We start from the raw sequence: 18,451 nt of genomic DNA on the forward strand, positions 1-18,451 counted from the left end.
TTCAGCAGACATGGATCATGCAGAGAGCATGATCTTCACTTGACAATAAGACAATACCTGCAGTATTTTTCACCTGTTTTTTAGCTTTCGATGGTTGAATCCTGAATGCTCTCTCTATTATGTACTATTCCATTGGAGGTGGCTGCCATCCAGAACACTGAATACCAAGCTCCTGAGGTTTTGCTTTATGTGGATCCAAGCTGCTCTGTAAATCCAGAGTCTTGAAAAATCTCCTGGGAGAATAAAGGAGGGAGAAAATACATCAGCTGGAAAGTTCCCAACTCATTTATCATCTCACATGCAGACTTCAAGTTCGTAAAATTCTTGTGAATTTTAAACTTGGAACTTCTTGATAGATTTAGTATCTGTTTATGGGCAGTCTTAATAGTCAAGGTGCTTGGACTGCATAGTACAACAAAAGAATGTGAAGCTGCCTCGTTACCAGATAGCCGCCTGCATAGTTGGCAGGGCTCATGCATTTCTGACACAGGCAGCTAGTTCTTACTTGCCATGCACTGTAGGATACCAAATGTGTGCTGCTAGAGTCGTGTGATCTCATGTAACCATAAATTTGGGTATCTTGAAGAATCCTAGGAAACTCCATAGGAATGTGTGAAGTGTCTATTGGTAGTTGAACAGCTGTGCACAGAAGCCTAGTACTTCATTGGTAGATGATGAACCTGAAAGTCTGAATGTCATACTATTTCTGCTCTAAGTTGTGATCCAGGCCTTGCCAGACCTTCACCTGACCTGCTTCAGCAGGTGACAAAGGTATGACTCTATCCTGAGAAGGTGAGGGACAGAGGCTTAAGGGACTTTGCCCTTTACTCTAGAAAAAACTTTGAAACTTGAGTAAGTCTTCATAGATACTCTTTTAGTCTTAGAGAATGTCTTGACAGTACTTGTCCTCCATTCCATCTGCCTAGCTGCCAGAAGCAGTCTCCCCTCCTCTTTGCTGTGGGACTGCTCAGGTTTATGGCAGGCTGACTATATGGGGACTAACAGGTGCTGTGGTGAAAAGGATATTCTCTGTAGAGCTTTATAAGAAGCAGATACCTGATGGGACTTGGACTATGCTGGTCTCTGATAATGCACATAGGCACTTAAAACAGTGGATGGGCAGCTACTTGGCACAACGAAGGTGAAGCTGATGCATGAGTCCCTGGCATTGAATTCAGACTTTTTATTATGTAAATCAATTAATACTAGCCAGTACTTCAGATGCTGTGGGTGTGATAATTATACCAACAGGCAGAAGTGCAGAGGCTTCAGATCTCCTTCCCTGCAAGGCTCAACAGGACATACTCCTCTTGCGTGGTAAAAGCAGACTGGAACAGATGATGCAGTCTTGCTTCCCCAACTGCAAAAAATTCCCGCAAAATCTCCCAGCTCCTGTTAACATGATGAGGAGGTGCTCTGCTGGAAGGATTACAGCCTTAAACAACTTAGATTGCTAGGCCATCTGCTGTGACACTTCAAAGCCTACCTCTTTCTAGCAATAGCATGAGACTTCAGCAAACTGATCCTGCCTACTGTTGAACGAAGGCTCAGCAGTCAGAAGCGTTGTTCCTTGCGCAGTTAGCTAGGAGGTTGCACCCATTAAGAAGGACAAATAGTTGGCTTCTAACTTGGCCTTCAACTATGGAAGACTAGCCAAGTATCAGGGCATGATGCCAGCTGTAACTGCCAGAGAAGGGTTCTGCCGTCGCAGATGAGACAGTATAGCACAGTAGTACTTCCAGTGTACACATCCTTTGTCCTTTCCCCCTGCCACAGCTAGCATCTTGCTTCTAATCAGAGTTAAGTCCAGAAGCTTTGCTTGATATGGATCTGGGGTGTTTAATCCAAGACTGAGATCAGGTAAAACTATCACAGCCTTTAGTTTAAAACCTGAGACATTCCACAGGACCCATGACTGCAGGAACACATTAAGTAGATTGGATTCCAGCCTTTATAAACCTCTGACCTGCTTAAGAAGAGCAAGAAAAGCTAGTATGATATTGTTATCATCCAACAAAATTGGAAGGGAGAGTTGCTAACCATGCAATTGGCTGTGGACTCCATCTTTGGTCCTTCCTTCAGCTGTTCTGACACCTTGATGCAGTTTTCATATTTTAAGCAGATTCCATAATACTCTTTAGGCTTCCTTTTGGAAGGGTTTTGTTACAAGCTTTTGAGACCTCCTGTGCAACCAAGCTTAAGCTGTTTCTGCAAGTTAATTCATTTCCATAGTGGAAGCTTAGAATTCAGCTGGCTGCAGTTCTGGCACAACTTGTCTTACACTAATGCTTATTGCAAGGGAGAGCTGTCTTCTCCTTCTGGAAACAGGAACAGATTCGTCTGCATTACTGTGGTGTCCCAGGGTTTGCTTTGCTCTTTGCACTGCCAAATTCTCCTGTGTAGTTGAACTGCTGATTTTCTGAAGCCATCTCCTGCGCTAGTTTTATACTGCCTTCTGCTTTCTCTGTTTGTGTAACTCCCAACAGAACTCCTTATCTGCTGGGTTATTGTAGCATTGCTGCTTCCTGTAGTACATGCCCCTGCTATGGGGAGCCTGAGATAGGTTTTTGCAATTCAGGCTGTCTGCCTCATGTATGAGGTAGTAACCTGTGCCATGCTTGTTTTGCTCTCTTACAAGCACTTGAGTGCCTACCTTCCAATTCTTGCTCACCTGCCAGTTAAATCTGAAATCTCTCATCTGTTGTTAACTGCCTCTGATTATTAGCTGGGAGAATGTATCTAAACTCTGTTCATAGACAGTGGTTTAGATCTTCTTTCCCAAAATGTCTAAGCTAAAGCATTATTCTCTGTACTTCCTAAGGCAGTCTTCAAGGCGAAAAGCAGTACTACTACAGTTCTGCAGGACTGCAGCAGCTGTCTGTAAAATCCCAGTACTCCCATGATGGGTTTGTGACTGATAGGAACTTAGCCCTATTCTTAGCCATTGTCAAAGGCAAAACTTTCAAGCTTTTGCCTGTAATTCTGAACTCTTGAGCAAAGGAGGACAACTTTTGAAGATAGGGACTACTCTTGTCCAGCTGGATCATATACCACAACTGCATAAGGAATACTACAGGACAGGATCTTGCCCAAATAGGATAACTTTGCTAAGATTACATGTTTTGTTTAGCTGCTTTGAGACTGTGTGAAGCTAGGGCTAAGCAGTAATTCTAAAACTGTAGTTAATGTACTGCTTAGCTGAAGTGATGTTTCTCTGTCTCGCCACCAGAGGAGTCTTAAAAGGAAACACTCTGTGGATAAATCTGTTCTTGTGCTACTAGTTAAAATAAAAAGAAAAACCTCCTCTCTTCTCTGAAGAGCCAGAGATCTTTAGGACTTTAATACTGTTGTTAGATGTTCCTACATATTTTATAACTTGTCACATGCAGTCAGCTCTCTCTGCTACAAATCCAGACCAGAGAACATGTGAAGTTGCGGTGGTATTTATGCAAAGTGGAGCAACCATGGAGCAGTTGGTCTGTATCGAACTGTGAAACTCGAAGGTGCAAGACTGTACCATGCTGGCTATAAAGCTGGGTTGTTTTTTTTTTCCCCACAGCTGAGTCAGATTAAAGGAATTGCAGCCTTCCCAAACCCTTGTGCATCTCTTCCTAAAATAGGCACTTACTGGTTCTTTTAACCTCTTGTCTTTACTAGGCACTGAATAATATGTTTGGATTTAGAAGGATGGGAACAAGGACCTCTCCAAGCAAAACAGTGTTTTCAATGGTCTTAACCCTCCAAAAGGAGGTGGGCATAGGCACTGGTGCTGGAGTGTATGATCTGTGACTGTTCTATAGTGCAGTGATGGCAATTCAGTCTCTAACTGCTGTCAACATGTCTGAAAGTTAATCAACTGGACAGGAAGCCTCTGATACAAGTTTACCCTCCTTCCTCTACTATATGAGTCTCCAGAGGTGAAGGCTGACTGCATTCCAATCAACTGAAGTGTTGCCACTTTGCCTGAAGCCTGCCTTACAAGTAGCTCTCTTGATTTGCCTAGCTGTTTTGTTTTCAGAGCCTCACTTTGGTTCAGTTTCACCAGGAACTGTTGGTTCAGCAATACATCTACTTTCTCATGAATAGAAAACAGGTTGTGCTATACTAAGCAGAGGTTATGGTGGTAATGTGCTTTTCTCTTCAGCTTGTGGAACAGTAGAATAACCTAATTCTCAAAGCTAGTATGTTAGGGGGTTGTCCAGGTGACCCGGAAAAGGGTGATGAAATAAATAGCCATTGTAATATATCAGTGAAGCTTGTCAGTGGCATCTTTGAGAACACTGTGCTTTACAGTGAATCTATTAACTTATTAAAAACCTGCTGTTTTTTCCATTCCAATACAGGATCTCAGTCTGCCCAATGGTACACCTGTGGACACTTCTAGCCCAGCCTCCTCCTCATCTCTCCTCAACAGACTGCAGCTGGATGATGACTTGGATGGGGAAACTAGAGACCTCTTTGTAACTGTTGATGATCCCAAAAAGCACGTGTGCACAATGGAGACGTATATCACATACAGGGTTACAACAAAGGTACAAAGCAACAATCTCTTTTCCTAGTACCGTTTTTCTTTGGGGAGTTTGTTTATAGGGCCTGTTCTAGCCATGTATGTCTTGCATCGTATTTTCTTAAGGTCAAGAACTTAGTGTCTTTTAGTACTGTGTGAATGTGTTGGAAGTGTGACTTCTCTTAGAGCTGTTACTACTTCAGGATATGAAACTATGCAAAACTTTAAGTGTCAGCTTAGATTTTTGTCTCTGACACTTCAAATAGAACTGTTTGTAAACTCGCAAGGCCAGTTTCTTTCCCTGACTTGAAAGTTTGTTCGTATAGAGTAATCTGGCACTCGTTTGGTTTGAGTTGCCTCCCCTGAAGCGGAATGTGCCTTATTGATTCACTGTTAATCATCTCACATTTTGTATCTTTCCTCTTCTGAAATGCGTCAAGCTTGTGGCTTTAAGCATTCTCCACACTTCCTTTCTCAGGCACTTACCTAAATCATAATCTTGATCCTCTATTGTAATCTAGCTTCCATGCAGTTGCTAGTTCAGAAGGCTGTACAGCTGCTGCTAAAACTAAGTAGCTTAATGTTACTGCCTACCAAAAGAAATGTGCTACAGAATTTTCCAGCGTGTGCTGTAGTTCAATCATTAATGCAATCTAATTACAGCAATAGGAAATGTGATCTGAAAAGTCTGCTGCACTCACAACTGGGATGTTTTATTTCTGTTAACTAGCTCCTTCTCATTAGCATCAGCTCCTAGGTGATGCTGACATCTCTTTTGGGTACTTGTAGTTACCTAAGGCAAAAAGTGTTCGCTAACTTAACTAGGAGTATACTTGATCTTCTTGTCCAAAAAGGTTAACGTATTCCTCTGGCCTACTTAGATGGCACTATATAATCCAGGAAGTATTTTCCTTTGAGATAAGGAAGGCTTTACAGGCCACAGATAAACTTTTTTCAGAACGACTACTCCAAACTTCCACTGTCAGGCTGCTCAGGTGAAAATGTAGTTTCTCTAAAATAGTAGCTACCTCTTACTGCACACTTAATGTATGCCTGTGATTCTTTGCTGCTCTAATTAATCTTGAAAGATGCTGTATCTTACTAGAAAATGCTAAGAAATATTGTAGGAAACTTTTCTAGTTGAAGCATCTTAGACTTCAGCTGTTAAGTGATTAGAAGGGATAGGAAGCACAAAATGAGATGCAACTTTCCACAGGCAAATGGCTAAAATTGGCTAAAGCTGTTTCTCTCTTAAATTGAGAACTGATTGTCCTGTCAAGATAAAATATCTCTATGCAGTGGCGCTGTAATAATGTTCCTCTCCTTGGAAACCAGTGTTCATACAAGGGTTCCCTCCCTTCCTGAAAGAGAACTCTGAAATGTGGGTGTAAGGTTTTTACCGTATTTAGATCAGATGTATTACCTGAGTGTGATCTTTTCTTCTTAATTAAAAAACCCCTTATCCTGTACTCCTGATTTTCCATATCTACCCCCCTGTCTGTTAATACTTGTTTTATTTGGGATCTTACTGTAGCACACAAATCTGCTCTATCATAGTATTACAATACTATTGTGAAACAGTGCATAATTTATTCTTATCAGTCACTATGAAAGCTTCACCTCTTCAAATTTATTATTCGTGTAAACTTTTGGCTCACCTGTAGGTGCAGCATCTCTAGCACTGTCTACCATTGATGAAAAAAAAGACCATTTGGAAGACTAACAATATTAATGGTCTGACTTATTCTTGCCATGCAGATAGCCTCTTTGATGCCAGGCTAGTTACCCAGTCAGCCACTGTAGCTGAAAGCAGTAATTAAACATGGCAAAAAAGCTGCACAGGAATAATCCCCTAGATAGTAATGATGGTAAGTGGTGATGCTTTCACCTCCAGGTTGTAGGTCAAAGTTCTATAGCAGACCTTGCTTTAGATCAGTGTCAGGCTGTACCTTCCCACCATCTCCTTTGCAGCCCTGCATGAGAGGGGTTTGAGATCTGTAAAGGGCTCAAAGTGTCTTTGTGGTCGCTCTGGAGGAGGCAGTGATGGCTGCTTTTTTTTCTTTCTTATGCTGAAGACTTCCTTGCTGTGAAAAGCAGGATCATAGGTGGAAGAGGGGAATGTAACTGTTAGTGCTGTAATATGTGCTTGTGGCTGTGACTGGATGCAACTGTAGGGAAGAGTGTAACTTGACCACACTCTTGGTTTTGTGCTGTGTGGTTTTCTTTTTCTTTAGAAAAGTCCTTCATTGTAATAGCAAAAAAGAGAAGCCTTGCAGTATGTCTCAGACTTAACCATCTATTGATGATATCGTTCTCAGCAGGTGGTAGTGGCTGAGGAAGGGTCCAAAAACAATGGCATGCAGGGAAGCTGAGAAGAAAGCTTAGAGTTTACTTGGTACTGCTTTCCCAGCTTACTAATAAAAGCCAGGTGGCATTCTCTACATTTCAAGAACATAATGGGGCCAGTGTTTCAGACCTGATACCTTTGTCTCTTTCATACCCTGTTTTCTTCTTGCTAACAACAGTTTTCTTATATGGGGAGACTAGTGAAACCAAAAAGTAGGGTGAAAATTGTGCTGGAACTTAACTGGTCTTGGCTATGATGATTGAAGTGTCTTGGGTGTTCCTGGTGATACACTTCTGTGCTCTTCAGAGACTGATATGCACTCTAGAGGGATTTTTATTAAATAGATCTTTGAGGAGGCAGCGCGAAAACAAAGCTTTTCCTTATGTTAGGTGGCCATGTCTCCTAATGAAAACATACGTGTATGTTTCTAACTTCACTTTTGTTGTACCTTCTAGGATGGCAAGGCTTTCTTTGCGTTTTCCTATGGAGGTCGGAACAGCTGGATGCTGATCCTCAGTCATGCAGTTGCTCTGCAAACTTGAAGGGAGAAGCTTTCAAACCAGTCAGTACTGGAGGTCTTGTTTTCTTTCTCCTACCCTTCTCTTCCTGCTTCCAGTGCATGCATTGGGTAGGTTACCTGAGCACATGAAAGAGCTTGGTCCCTGGGGAGGAGAGGTCTGAGTGCTATGATCGCTTTTTCAAACAGTCTAAACTACTTGAGGCAAATGAAACTATGACCTGCCAAAAACACCAACCATGTTTCCTTGCTTCCTCTGCCATTCTCCTCTTTTTTTCTAGTTGAAGATTTTGCCCCAACTTAAATAGTTATGTGGAGGGTAATCCACAATCAGGTGAAGTGAGTAAGGGACTAGAACTAGAGTGCAAAAATACTTTCACATGGTCATTACAGGCTGGCTTTAGGTTTGGCTGCTAACTCCCTGCAAGAAGGACAAGAAACTTACACAAGACCAAGATTTGAGGATTGCTTAATAGTGCCTCAGGTCAAAAGTATTTCAACAACAGAGGTAAAAGTTTGTGTAACCTTGTGTGCTTTCCGGCAAGTAAAACTGAGCTCAGGGTGTTGCAATGCTGACTTAGAGAGCTGTACTGGAGTCTTCAGTAAATCCCTGGATATGTCTTGCCCATTATTTTTGGGAGGCTGAGATCTGCCATATAAGTTTTCTAGCTTCCTTTGAGAGAGACACGTTCCTTGCAAGACATGATACGTGGATCGTACTAAGAAATCAGGAGGACTTTAACTGTGTCAAAAACTTGCTGTTCCTAGGCAGTGGCAGAACCCTCTTTTCTTTTGCATGCAGTCTGGAAAAAATAACTTCTGCTAAGCTAATGAGCAGTTTGATCTGAGATCTAAATTTTCAGCATTAGTGTGAGGTGTCATGAAAACCTTGAAGGAGCTTTATGTTCTGTTTTGATAGTCTTAGAAAAACTTATTTGTTGTCTATATTCGACAGCCTGTACAGCAAACACTGAAATGCTGGTGACTATGATGTGTGTTTCTGCCTCCATCTGAGCAACAAAATCTGGTATGTGGAAAACTTTGCAAGTCTGTTTGTGATGTAAAGGCAGAGGAGCAGTTTGCTAGAGATGAACGATAGCTAATGGGAAGTTTGTGCACGGGGACTTAATCTTGCTTTCCTACTTCTAGACTAAATAGCACTTACAGTTTTTTGTAACTGTTAGCAGAACATTGTTTGATAAGGTTCTTGGCTTTAGCAGATGGGAGGCTTTACCTTCATCCTTACGCTACAGGATGAGACACTGTAGTGTTTATACATCCTGATTGCTCTCATTCACTCACTGTCTGATCTCTTTTAAGAGGCCTTTGCTCAGTGACAGCTGGTTAACAAAAGCTCCTTCTATTACTAAATCATTACTTTTTTTTTGATTCCAAGTTGCCTCCTGCAAGGCTGAGGTATAGCTGCCCTGTTAACAGAACAAAGCAGTCAGCACCACTGGCTGATGAGGGCTGTCTACATGTGCGTGAATAATCGTGTTCAAGCATGATGCCATTCAATCTCTTACTCAAAACAAGTGAAAATGTTTCATTTGAAGCCTCAGAAGTGGTGCTTGTAGTGTGGCACTCTACCATGTTAAATAAGCTAGTGTTACTCTGATGCGCAGCTGATTAAAGCACAGATCTGCCGTAGATATCTAGGTCTTGGTAATCCCTCATCCACAATCACATCTGCACTGTTGGTGACCATTCATTATGTTAGTTCATGGGCTAATGTGCATATCTCTTACCATAGCTAGAAGGTCAAAGAAGGGAGAAGGTGAGCTTGATGTCGTCTTTGCTGTCTCTTTATTTTCCTCTTCTAGAAACCAAACCATTTCATATGCAATACCCCATTAGCATACTGTTTATAGTATACTAGAGCTGCTGCTCTGTTGATAGTGTGTTAAGGCTGCTGGTTTCCCCCAGTAGAAAAAGTTTTCTGCAGTAGAACTTGTACAGAATCCCCTGTGGCAGGGGTTCTGATTGGCAGGAGTAACACGCAGTAACTGAAGAGTGGGAGCTGTCAAAAGAGCAAGTGAAGAGGTGGATTACATTTAAAGAATTCTGCTCAGTTCTCTCCAAACATGTGGCAGTTGCTCTCAGTGTGCAAGTAAATATGAACTCTATGCTGGAATTCAGCAGGCAGTTCCAGTGGCTAGGAGCAGCAAAGCAACCTAGTGGTGAACTGAGTGCCAGGAGAGCTGGTGCATTCCCCAGAATGCAGTGGTTTTGATGTCTAGCTCTAGGCATGTAGTGTGGTTACACTGCAGCAATGCCTGCATTGCAAGAGGGTCTTGATGCTGCAAGTAATTAAGTGTAGCTCGCTAGGCTTCTCTGTTAAGCTGTGCTTCTCAGTAGGACATAATGATAAGGGCCATCTACCTTCCAATCTGAGCTATTGCTACACCAGGCTCTTTAGCAGAGACTTCTGGTTGGCATAATGTTTCATTAGTGTTTTTAGACAATTGGAACTTGTGCTGTGCACGCAGCCCCACACAGCTTTCCAGGCTATGGACTGGATGAAACATTTGTCAGCAGTTTATCTGCATTCTTACCTTCTGTATCAAACTTAAAATGGCAAGTTTAACTTCTTTCTCTAAAGAATGAAAACTTCAAAGATTTTGCTTAATGTAGATAAACTACTTTCTTCCTCTCAAATCAACGAAAAATCAAAAAACTGCCCTTCAGTGAACCTAGCAATGGCTTACGTTCTAATCTTTTAACCTTGCAAGAGTGTAATAATCCTGTCGCTTCTGGAACATGGTGCATTGGTGAAATGTTTTTTCACGCACAGTTAAGGCATGTCATAGAATAAACAAGATATTCAATATCTTTGCTTTTCGTTCTTGATGGCTAAAGTAGTCTCATCCTTGGACTCTTTTCTCATACTGGCTGCAAACATGATTTTGGCAACGGAGTCCTGATGCAAGGCTTGTCTGGTATCACCCTTGCCAGTGTTGGCTGTACTGTGTTTGCTGCTAAGCTCTGAAGTGAGAGGTTTCAGTGCACACTAAGCATATCCTGTTCTTCTTTTCCAGACCACGCGAGCAGAGTTTGATCTGCCAGAGTATTCTGTCCGCCGACGGTACCAAGACTTCGACTGGTTGAGGAACAAGCTGGAAGAGTCTCAGCCAACACATCTCATTCCTGTAAGTATTAAGCAAGAATCTGTTATTAAGGACAGTTCTGTATCTGTCATTCAAGGGTGTTATTTTGGTGGTCTGTCTCATTAGATTTAAATACACGACTTTGTTCTCCTCTAGTGTTTAGATTTTCATAAAATACTTCATCCTCTTCTAGTGGAGTGGGAAGAGCTTCTCATTCCTGACTGATTAGGAAGTTTAAAGTTTTCTTGCCTGGTGCACCTGACAGGTGAGCTTTGGCAGCCTCCTGTAGGGCAGTATGCATAGTGACTATATTTGTTGTGGTATAAATAGAACGTTTTTCATCTGTTTGCTCAATTACTGCATTAAGATTTCCAAGTATCTGAGTCTTATGAAAAACCACACAGGTACTTCAAGTCCTAGTCTCACTCAGTTTTCAAGATGGCCTTTTGAGCTGGTTTTGAAGAGGGTATTTTAAAACTATTTGTGCTTACACTTAATGGCATGGACTTAACAAATCCTAGCCTTTGGCTTGGTAGCTACTGCATGCCTTCAATAGGCAGAAGATTAGCTGAGCAGCCGCACCCCTTGTTGCTGAAGCTGGCAGACTGACTACCTTATTGTGATATGAAGCGGTTGATACGGATCTTCAGCAGTCTGTTTTTCATGCTGTAGAAGATATGAAAAAGTAGGAAACATGTGAGATCGCCACTATCAGCTCTTTTGAACAAGGAAATTCAAGAAAGCCTGTTGGGAAATAGCAGCACTGCTAGCATACCTTAGCTTGCCCCTCTGGGGTGGGGGGAAGGTTTCTCTGTTCTCCCTCAGCAAGGACTAGGCTATGTAGAAGTATTCAGTTGGGCTGTTCCTGGTTGGAGAGCAGTTTAAGTCCCTAATTGCTCTGGGACTTGCCTCAAAGTAGAATAATAGTTCAGGCTCTCAAAGATAAATACTTCTCAAAATCATGTGACACCACTAACAAAATGTGTTTACTGAGGGGCAGGAAGGTGAGGATAGAGTGAGCGAGCTTGCTGGGGGCTAGTGGAAACATGAGATTAATGTGTTAGCTGCCCAGACTCTCTTTTTCTCTCCCTGTTCTCTGAACAGCTGAAACTATGGAGGTTAAGCTTCTATAGATTCCTCAGTGTACTAAGAGGCTTCCAGTCCTGACCAGGGGCTGTAAGGTAAGAAGTAATAGTCCAGTAGCAGAAGGTGAGTCACAGTGTTTTGCTATAACCTGGAATTCATTGCACACAGAACAGCAGATTTGGCACGAGTGGCTGTAATATGGGAGATGATACCAACTGCCAAACAAGGCAATTTCTTAGAACTTCTCTTATAAAACTTCTTTTATAAAATCCAGAAGCATAAGGATGTGGTGTCCTCTTTTATCTGTCTAGGTACAGGTTACCAATTATGGAATTTCCTATCAATCTCCTCCATGCAGTGGTATGGCAGAGACGTTGCTGAATGCTTTATGTATTTATTGCCTAAAAGAATAGAATAGGGGAATAGAAGCTAAAGGTAGTGTCAAGTGCATTGTGACTCGAGAGTATTCTGAAAGGATGTTTCAAACCAATCTTAGAGTACCGATACTTGTAACTGGAGATACTGCAATCACTGGAGGAATTCCATCTAATAAAATACCAAAAGGGGGTTGTCTTCCTAATCTCAGTATAGGGATTCTGCCTAAAATCTTCCAGTAACAAGTGATATGTCTTCTCAGGCAGTGAGTCATGATAGCCTGTGCTTAGGAGACCAAGCTAAACTGAATACGGGTTTCTTTCCATCTCTTCAGCTACTGCTTTTTTTTTAAGTGATCTAAGACTTGTTCTTTCAAACAACAGTAACGTGCTCTCAGATCTGTCTCTGAGCTGGAAAATAAACCTAACATGGCCAAGGATCTTGTCATTGTTTGGTCATGTTTGGATACGTTTCTACCTGCAGTGAACTCTGCTCACATGTCACAGCAGGGAAAAGTAGACTAAGCTGGAAGACTATGAGGTGGTTAAATAATGCACAGTTAAAGGAGGATGACAGTTGCCAGCTGTGTGTACTGACTACTTGGGATGGACCTCCAAAGGCCTAAAATGTAAAGAACTGTAAATACTGCTATAGATAAAACCAGGTTAAATCGCAGAATTCTCTGTAATAGACTCTGTGGGTCTCAAATGCTCAAACTTCAGTGATTATTCAGTGCAGGTTTGTGTGTGTTTGATTGAACTAGAGGTCTTTAAACTGTTTTCCAGGATGGCATATGGTGCTGAGGCAGTGACCTCTTATAGAGGTACAGATGAAGTTCACAAAGCAAGGGAAGAGTTTCTTCCTCCCTAGTGCACTAAGTATTATGCTTATGAAGAAGTCTCCTTAGAGTGTAGCTTGCCTTGGTTTAACTAGAATGACTGATCTGAATGCTAAGCATTGTAAGACAAGTCTTAAATTCCAAGAACTAAATATAGTGGTCAGATTGTAGCTGTGTTGCTGTTAAGCCATGCTGGCTGGGTTTTTTTAGGAGATGTGGTCTTCATGTGCATCCCATATCAGCCATGCTGGCAAAGACTACATACATACTATTTTTTAAAAATAGTTTTATCATAGATTTCAGGTACAAAGACTCTTTGCAGAGGAAAATCCTGATTCCTGAAATGGCTGAAAATGGTTGCTCTAGATAATCTGCTTACTCTTAAGCTAGCAGTCTGGGAAGATTGTTACACGAGAATAATATGCAAAGCACAACTTTAAAACTGATACTAATCTTAGAGTCCGTGCTGTCTAGAGAGGGAAAAAGCAGATCTAGTAGTAGAGCTGAGACTAACCATGCTGAAGCTTAAAGAGTTTTCTTCTGTCTGAAGTGGTACTTTGAAGACAGGATTCCAAGTGTAACAAGAGGGACTGCAGAACTAACAAGTCTGGAGGCAGATTTGGGCTTACATGTTAAACTGAACTGCAGAATGAACTGGTGGAGACTAAATAGGATTAAGATGAAAGGGTAGATATGTTCAGACCTTTGTCACTTAGATGAATGCGCTCAGGAAGGTCAGTTTTATTCTTTGTTAGATGACAGAGTGTGCAAGTGCTCCAGAAAGGCTCCAGCCTGGACTGCCTCACCATGTGCTGCGTTAAGCCTGCTTGTCTGTGTTTGCTCAGTGTGAAGCTATCACTATCAGCCCTCCACAGAAGGGCCCTGTCTAGGAGTTCTAAATTCTTCAGAATGGGGAGGAAAGGAGTAAGTAGAATTGTTAAATGATTTGAGTTTCCTTGGACTAAGCAATCTTAATTAGACGTTGGGGAGAGGGGAGCAGTGTACTGCTGTAGTCAAGTGTGCAGCTCTGCTGGCATCTCCTTTAGAGCTGGAGCTTGAGCATGGATAGCAGTAGAGGGGAACACCCTAAGCTATACTAGAAATACTGAAGTATTTAGTGTGAGTACTGTCTGAGCTTTAATGCTGTGTCTCCAGCTGAAGCCACTCAGTAGAACTGCCAACATTAAGTCAGACCAGCTAATTCAGAGCAGGGCTTGCATCCCATGTGATGGGTGATTCCTGGCAGCAAACATAGTATTTCAGTTCTTGTTAAGACTGGAGTTTGTTTGCTTTGTATGTTTCCAAATAGCAGAAGCAAGTTTTTGGTGGTTTGACTCTTGTGTATTTTGCTTGTTTCTGACAGCCTCTTCCTGAGAAATTTGTGGTGAAGGGTGTTGTCGATCGTTTTTCTGAAGAGTTTGTGGAGACAAGGAGAAAAGCATTAGACAAATTCTTGAAGAGAATAACTGATCACCCGGTGCTTTCTTTTAATGAGCACTTCAACGTGTTTCTCACAGCCAAGGTAAGCCAGTAACTTCCAAACATAGTAATTGACAGGACAACAGAACAGGCACCTTTGGATATGCAGGTCAGAACTTCACCTAAAATACCACAGAGTTGTTGGGAACCCTGAGTGTTGCATGTGAGGGACCCCTGTATGTCAGAACCATATGAGTTCCATTTGCTTGAAGGGAGGTATGGTCTGGAGACTTACAAGTTCAGTTCTCCACACCTGCTTGTTTTGTATCTCTGTGTAGAACGCACTCCTGATATGAGAGAGATTCAGAATTTAGAAAATCATAAAATCTTTTGGGTTGGAGGAAAGTAGGGGAGGAGCAGAGATCTCTCTTGCACAAAACCTTGCAAGTTTCTTGACTGTTTTTCTTGTCTGGCGTTCTATACAGCCCGATCTTGTTGCCCTTAAAACTAAGTATGAAGACCTCATTCTTGTTTGTTCTTGGTCAGTAACTTCATACTTGTTTTCTGCATGACTCATCCAGCAATGGTGCAATTTTATCTGTCCATCTTTTAAACTGCATTTTAAGTAAGACCAGGAGGACCTACAGTCATGCTTGGGTTTGACATGGTAAGGGAGTAGAGCTGTAAAAGTACATCTTTCCAATGTCACATTATACTAGCTTACTCAAACGTGCCACTTAATTTGAGCTCACTTCAGGCTCATTCTCTGCTTGCTGGTAATGTGAGACTCAGTCTCCAGTTGCCTTTTATTTCCCCTCCATGGTGAACTTAATTGCTGAACAAGCCAGAAATGCAGAATTTGCTTAGCACTTTGATAGTTAAATGTCAGATAGCTTTGTTCTGCTTTTCAGCTGTCAAAGTGTGATGCAACTTTCTTAGCTGCTTAGTCATCTTCTCCCACCTCTATGCAACAAATGGTAAGGGCTTTATCCTCAGCCCTGGGTAGGGCTTGCCTTGAGAATACAGAGGCTGAGGGAAAAGTTCTTCTGGCTGTCTCTGGAACTTGCTGTATTGCAATAGTGAGGTGTAAGTTCAGTGTGCTAGGACTTCAGAATTTAGTTTCTGTAAAAGGTCATGAGACCTCCTGGCTGAAAAAGAGAAATCAACCTTTCTTCAAGTTCCTGGTTTGGACCAGTGGCACACCAGGGTGCTTAAGAGTGAGTGAGTAATTTTGAATTAAAGGGTCTTTCTGATGTCTGCTTAGCAGGTAATGCTTAGGACAGGCAGAAGGCAACAATCAAGGAACCACTGTTTAAATGCAAACATAATTCAAAATTATAGTAGCTGTTCTCTTAATCAGACTTAGATTCGACTTATGTAAAAGTACTTAAAGTATCATAGTACATGTTTTTAAGATGGCTGTTGTATTTTTTTAAAGGACATTTAAGCTTTTAGTCTGTTCTATATTACCACGTCTTGATTCTTGACCTCTACAGGTCTACTTAGTTTGAAAATATCTCTTCCTCAGGCTGCATAGGATAACCTAGTTATAGCTCCTAAGCCTGTTCTGAGATGTTGAATAGTGACCCCCGCTGGAAGAGTAAAACGTAAAATGGACGGTTTTTTGGCTAACTAAAAATCTTTTATCTTATCTGCTGTCAGGGTGAAATCCCCTGAAGATTGTGGGTGCACAACCTTGATAACATAGATTGTCTGAAAGATGTTTTATGTAAACTCGTGAAGTGCTGGCAAGGAAGTTTAAGTTTCCTGTACAGGCAACATGGCTACCTCTGACCCAGTGGGAGCTGCAGAATTCTTGTAGAGATGCTGTGCTAGTCTTCCCATGCTGCACTTTTTCTATATAGTCTTCCCCTGCCTCCTATCTGACCACACAGCTGGTGTGAGGAGGCTGCTGAGCAAATAGGCATGCAATATGTAGCTCAGTACTAAGTCATCAAAATCAGCTGGTGCATTTGCGTAATACTAGTATTGTAGACTATGACTTAAAAGTATATGTAGATGAATAGCATGACAAGTGTTGGTGGAAACAGAGGGTACTTCCCTGGTGACAGTACAGGGATGTGGGCAAGTTTGACCGTGTGCAAAGGTGGCGAGTTCTCATTTACAATGTATTTCATACCATTCTCCCAGTAGTCTTGTAACTGTGCTCAGCTGTACAGCTTGTACAAAGTGAGCTACATGTCATGTGAAATCCTTTGCCTTTACAAGATTGATCTTGACTGGAAAGTATCCTTTACTATATTAATCTTTCAATGTGCAAATGAAATATTTCTAAACTTTCTTTAACTTCCTAGGATCTTAATGCCTATAAAAAGCAAGGAATGGCTTTGCTGTCAAAGATGGGGGAGTCTGTCAAGTATGTCACAGGAGGCTATAAATTAAGAAATCGGCCACTGGAGTTTGCAGCTATTGGGGAGTATCTAGACACATTCTCTCTGAAGCTTGGTACCATTGACAGAATAGCACAACGCATTATCAAGGAACAGCTGGGTAAGGACGCAAGGTGCTCTATCATAGTACTTCAGTCTGAGTGCTTTGTATCTTGTTCTGGTTAATGGCATGACCAAGACAACTTGCTTCATTGATTCTGGCCTGTAATGAGCTCCGCACAGAGCAAAATCTGATGTAATGCCTCTTGCTGATCTAAACTAGGCCCAAAGCCTAACATGGTATCTTACCTTAGCTCAACTCTCCAAATATTTTTTGAAGTCACTCTTGTTGTTATACCGACGTACTTTCCAAAAAAAACTCTAGTAAGAAGAGTTTTTGGGAAGAGAGAAAGTCTTTAGATTCTTCTGGAGCAGTACAGATGGAATTCCTGTGTGAACATTACCTTTACAGACCTGTTGTAGCAGAGCCAAGTTTTACATATGTTTAAAAAAAAATTACTTTGGCTGCTGCACAGATGCAGTATTGGAAGCTTGTAGGAATGGTCAGTAAAGCAGGAGGCAGCTTGGGCATGTCACCTGTGCAGCCATAGACCTCTGTCTGTTAGGATGCTAATGCAACACACAACATGACTCCCTGGGGGAGTTATTGTTTGCCAAGGTTGGTGCATAGTTTCTCCTGTTTGATGTGCATGTTCGCAGATCCTTGTGCCTTGCTCTTGCGCTATTAATTTACTTTCTCCATCTGCCTCTTCCAGAATACTTGGTGGAACTTCGAGAATATGGACCTGTTTATTCAACCTGGGGAGGGCTCGAGGTTGAACTATCAGAGCCATTGGAAGGGGTGTCTGCCTGTATTGGGAACTGCTGCACAGCTCTTGAAGAACTCAGTGAAGACATGACAGAAGACTTCCTGCCTGTGCTTAGGGAATATATATTGTATTCAGAATCGATGAAGGTAAAGAGAGCTCTGTGGCAGAATACACTGTGTTTGCATGGAATGATACATCAGTGAGCTCATGCTTTCTAACAGTGAGAAGGCTGATGGTGAGAAAAGTGTGGAAGTAAATAATATGTTAAGTAGGAGGGTGTTTCCATTATCTGAATAAAACTAGGCATATTTAGTAGCAGGGTATGGCATGGGTAGCATTATTTATCTGCTCTGCTGTTCAGCCGGGCTAAGGTCAATAATGCTAGGGTGCAGAGTGTTGAAGAGTTGCTCCTTCATCAGCGTGGCAGGTGATACTCTGTAGGAGACATCCTGTGGCTGCCTAGAATCTTCTCTTTGAATTGTTAGAAAGTCAGTCATGGCTCATCTCTCTGCCACTCAGTCAGTGTCTGGCCCTGCAAAATAGCATTAGCAGCTTCTGTCACTTGGATGTAGCAGGGTTGGGTGGCTCCTTTTAGAACCACATGTCCAAATGACAGACACTGTTTGCTCTTTCAACCCCATACCCTAGGCAGGATGTGTCTGTTGTACAATTCTGCATACCAAGTAACTGCTTAAAGATGTTGTTCTGGGACTCTTAATCTCTCTAAGAACTTGATACCATACTGCTTATGTGGAAGTAATAAAAGCTACTTCAATGCACCCTTTATTCTCTTGAAGTTAAGGAACATTGGTAGCCAATGCATGGGGAAAAGAATTACTGAATTAACTGCATTGAAAACTGGACTCTAGTTCAGCTGTTAAGAGCTTTTCACCACGTGCCTGTGGTACAGTATGTATTAGCAGCCTGTCTATAGGGTAATAACAGATGAATTCCCCTTTTTTAAGAATACCACCCAGTTACCTGCCCTGAGGCTGGAGAGTTAGGAGTGGCAGAGTCTTGTGGGAGAGCATGAGC

The 18,451-nt window shown here is 41.9% G+C and overlaps 1 protein-coding gene across 1 annotated transcript in view; it reads left to right on the plus strand.

Annotated features, from left to right (window-relative positions):
* SNX30 (sorting nexin family member 30) overlaps window positions 1-17,562 on the plus strand; it is a gene marked incomplete at its 3' end in the record, with an annotated part of 33,369 nt that extends 15,807 nt beyond the window's left edge. The window contains exons 2-6 of the mRNA XM_010143890.1: window positions 4,344-4,532; window positions 10,410-10,520; window positions 14,141-14,299; window positions 16,512-16,707; window positions 17,363-17,562. Coding sequence (XP_010142192.1) covers window positions 4,344-4,532; window positions 10,410-10,520; window positions 14,141-14,299; window positions 16,512-16,707; window positions 17,363-17,562 — 855 coding nt within the window. The remainder of the gene's footprint in view (window positions 1-4,343; window positions 4,533-10,409; window positions 10,521-14,140; window positions 14,300-16,511; window positions 16,708-17,362) is intronic.
* Window positions 17,563-18,451: the final 889 nt, after the last annotated feature.

The sequence above is a fragment of the Buceros rhinoceros genome, unplaced genomic scaffold (assembly GCF_000710305.1).
Source record: "Buceros rhinoceros silvestris isolate BGI_N320 unplaced genomic scaffold, ASM71030v1 scaffold36139, whole genome shotgun sequence".
Lineage (NCBI taxonomy): Eukaryota > Metazoa > Chordata > Aves > Bucerotiformes > Bucerotidae > Buceros > Buceros rhinoceros.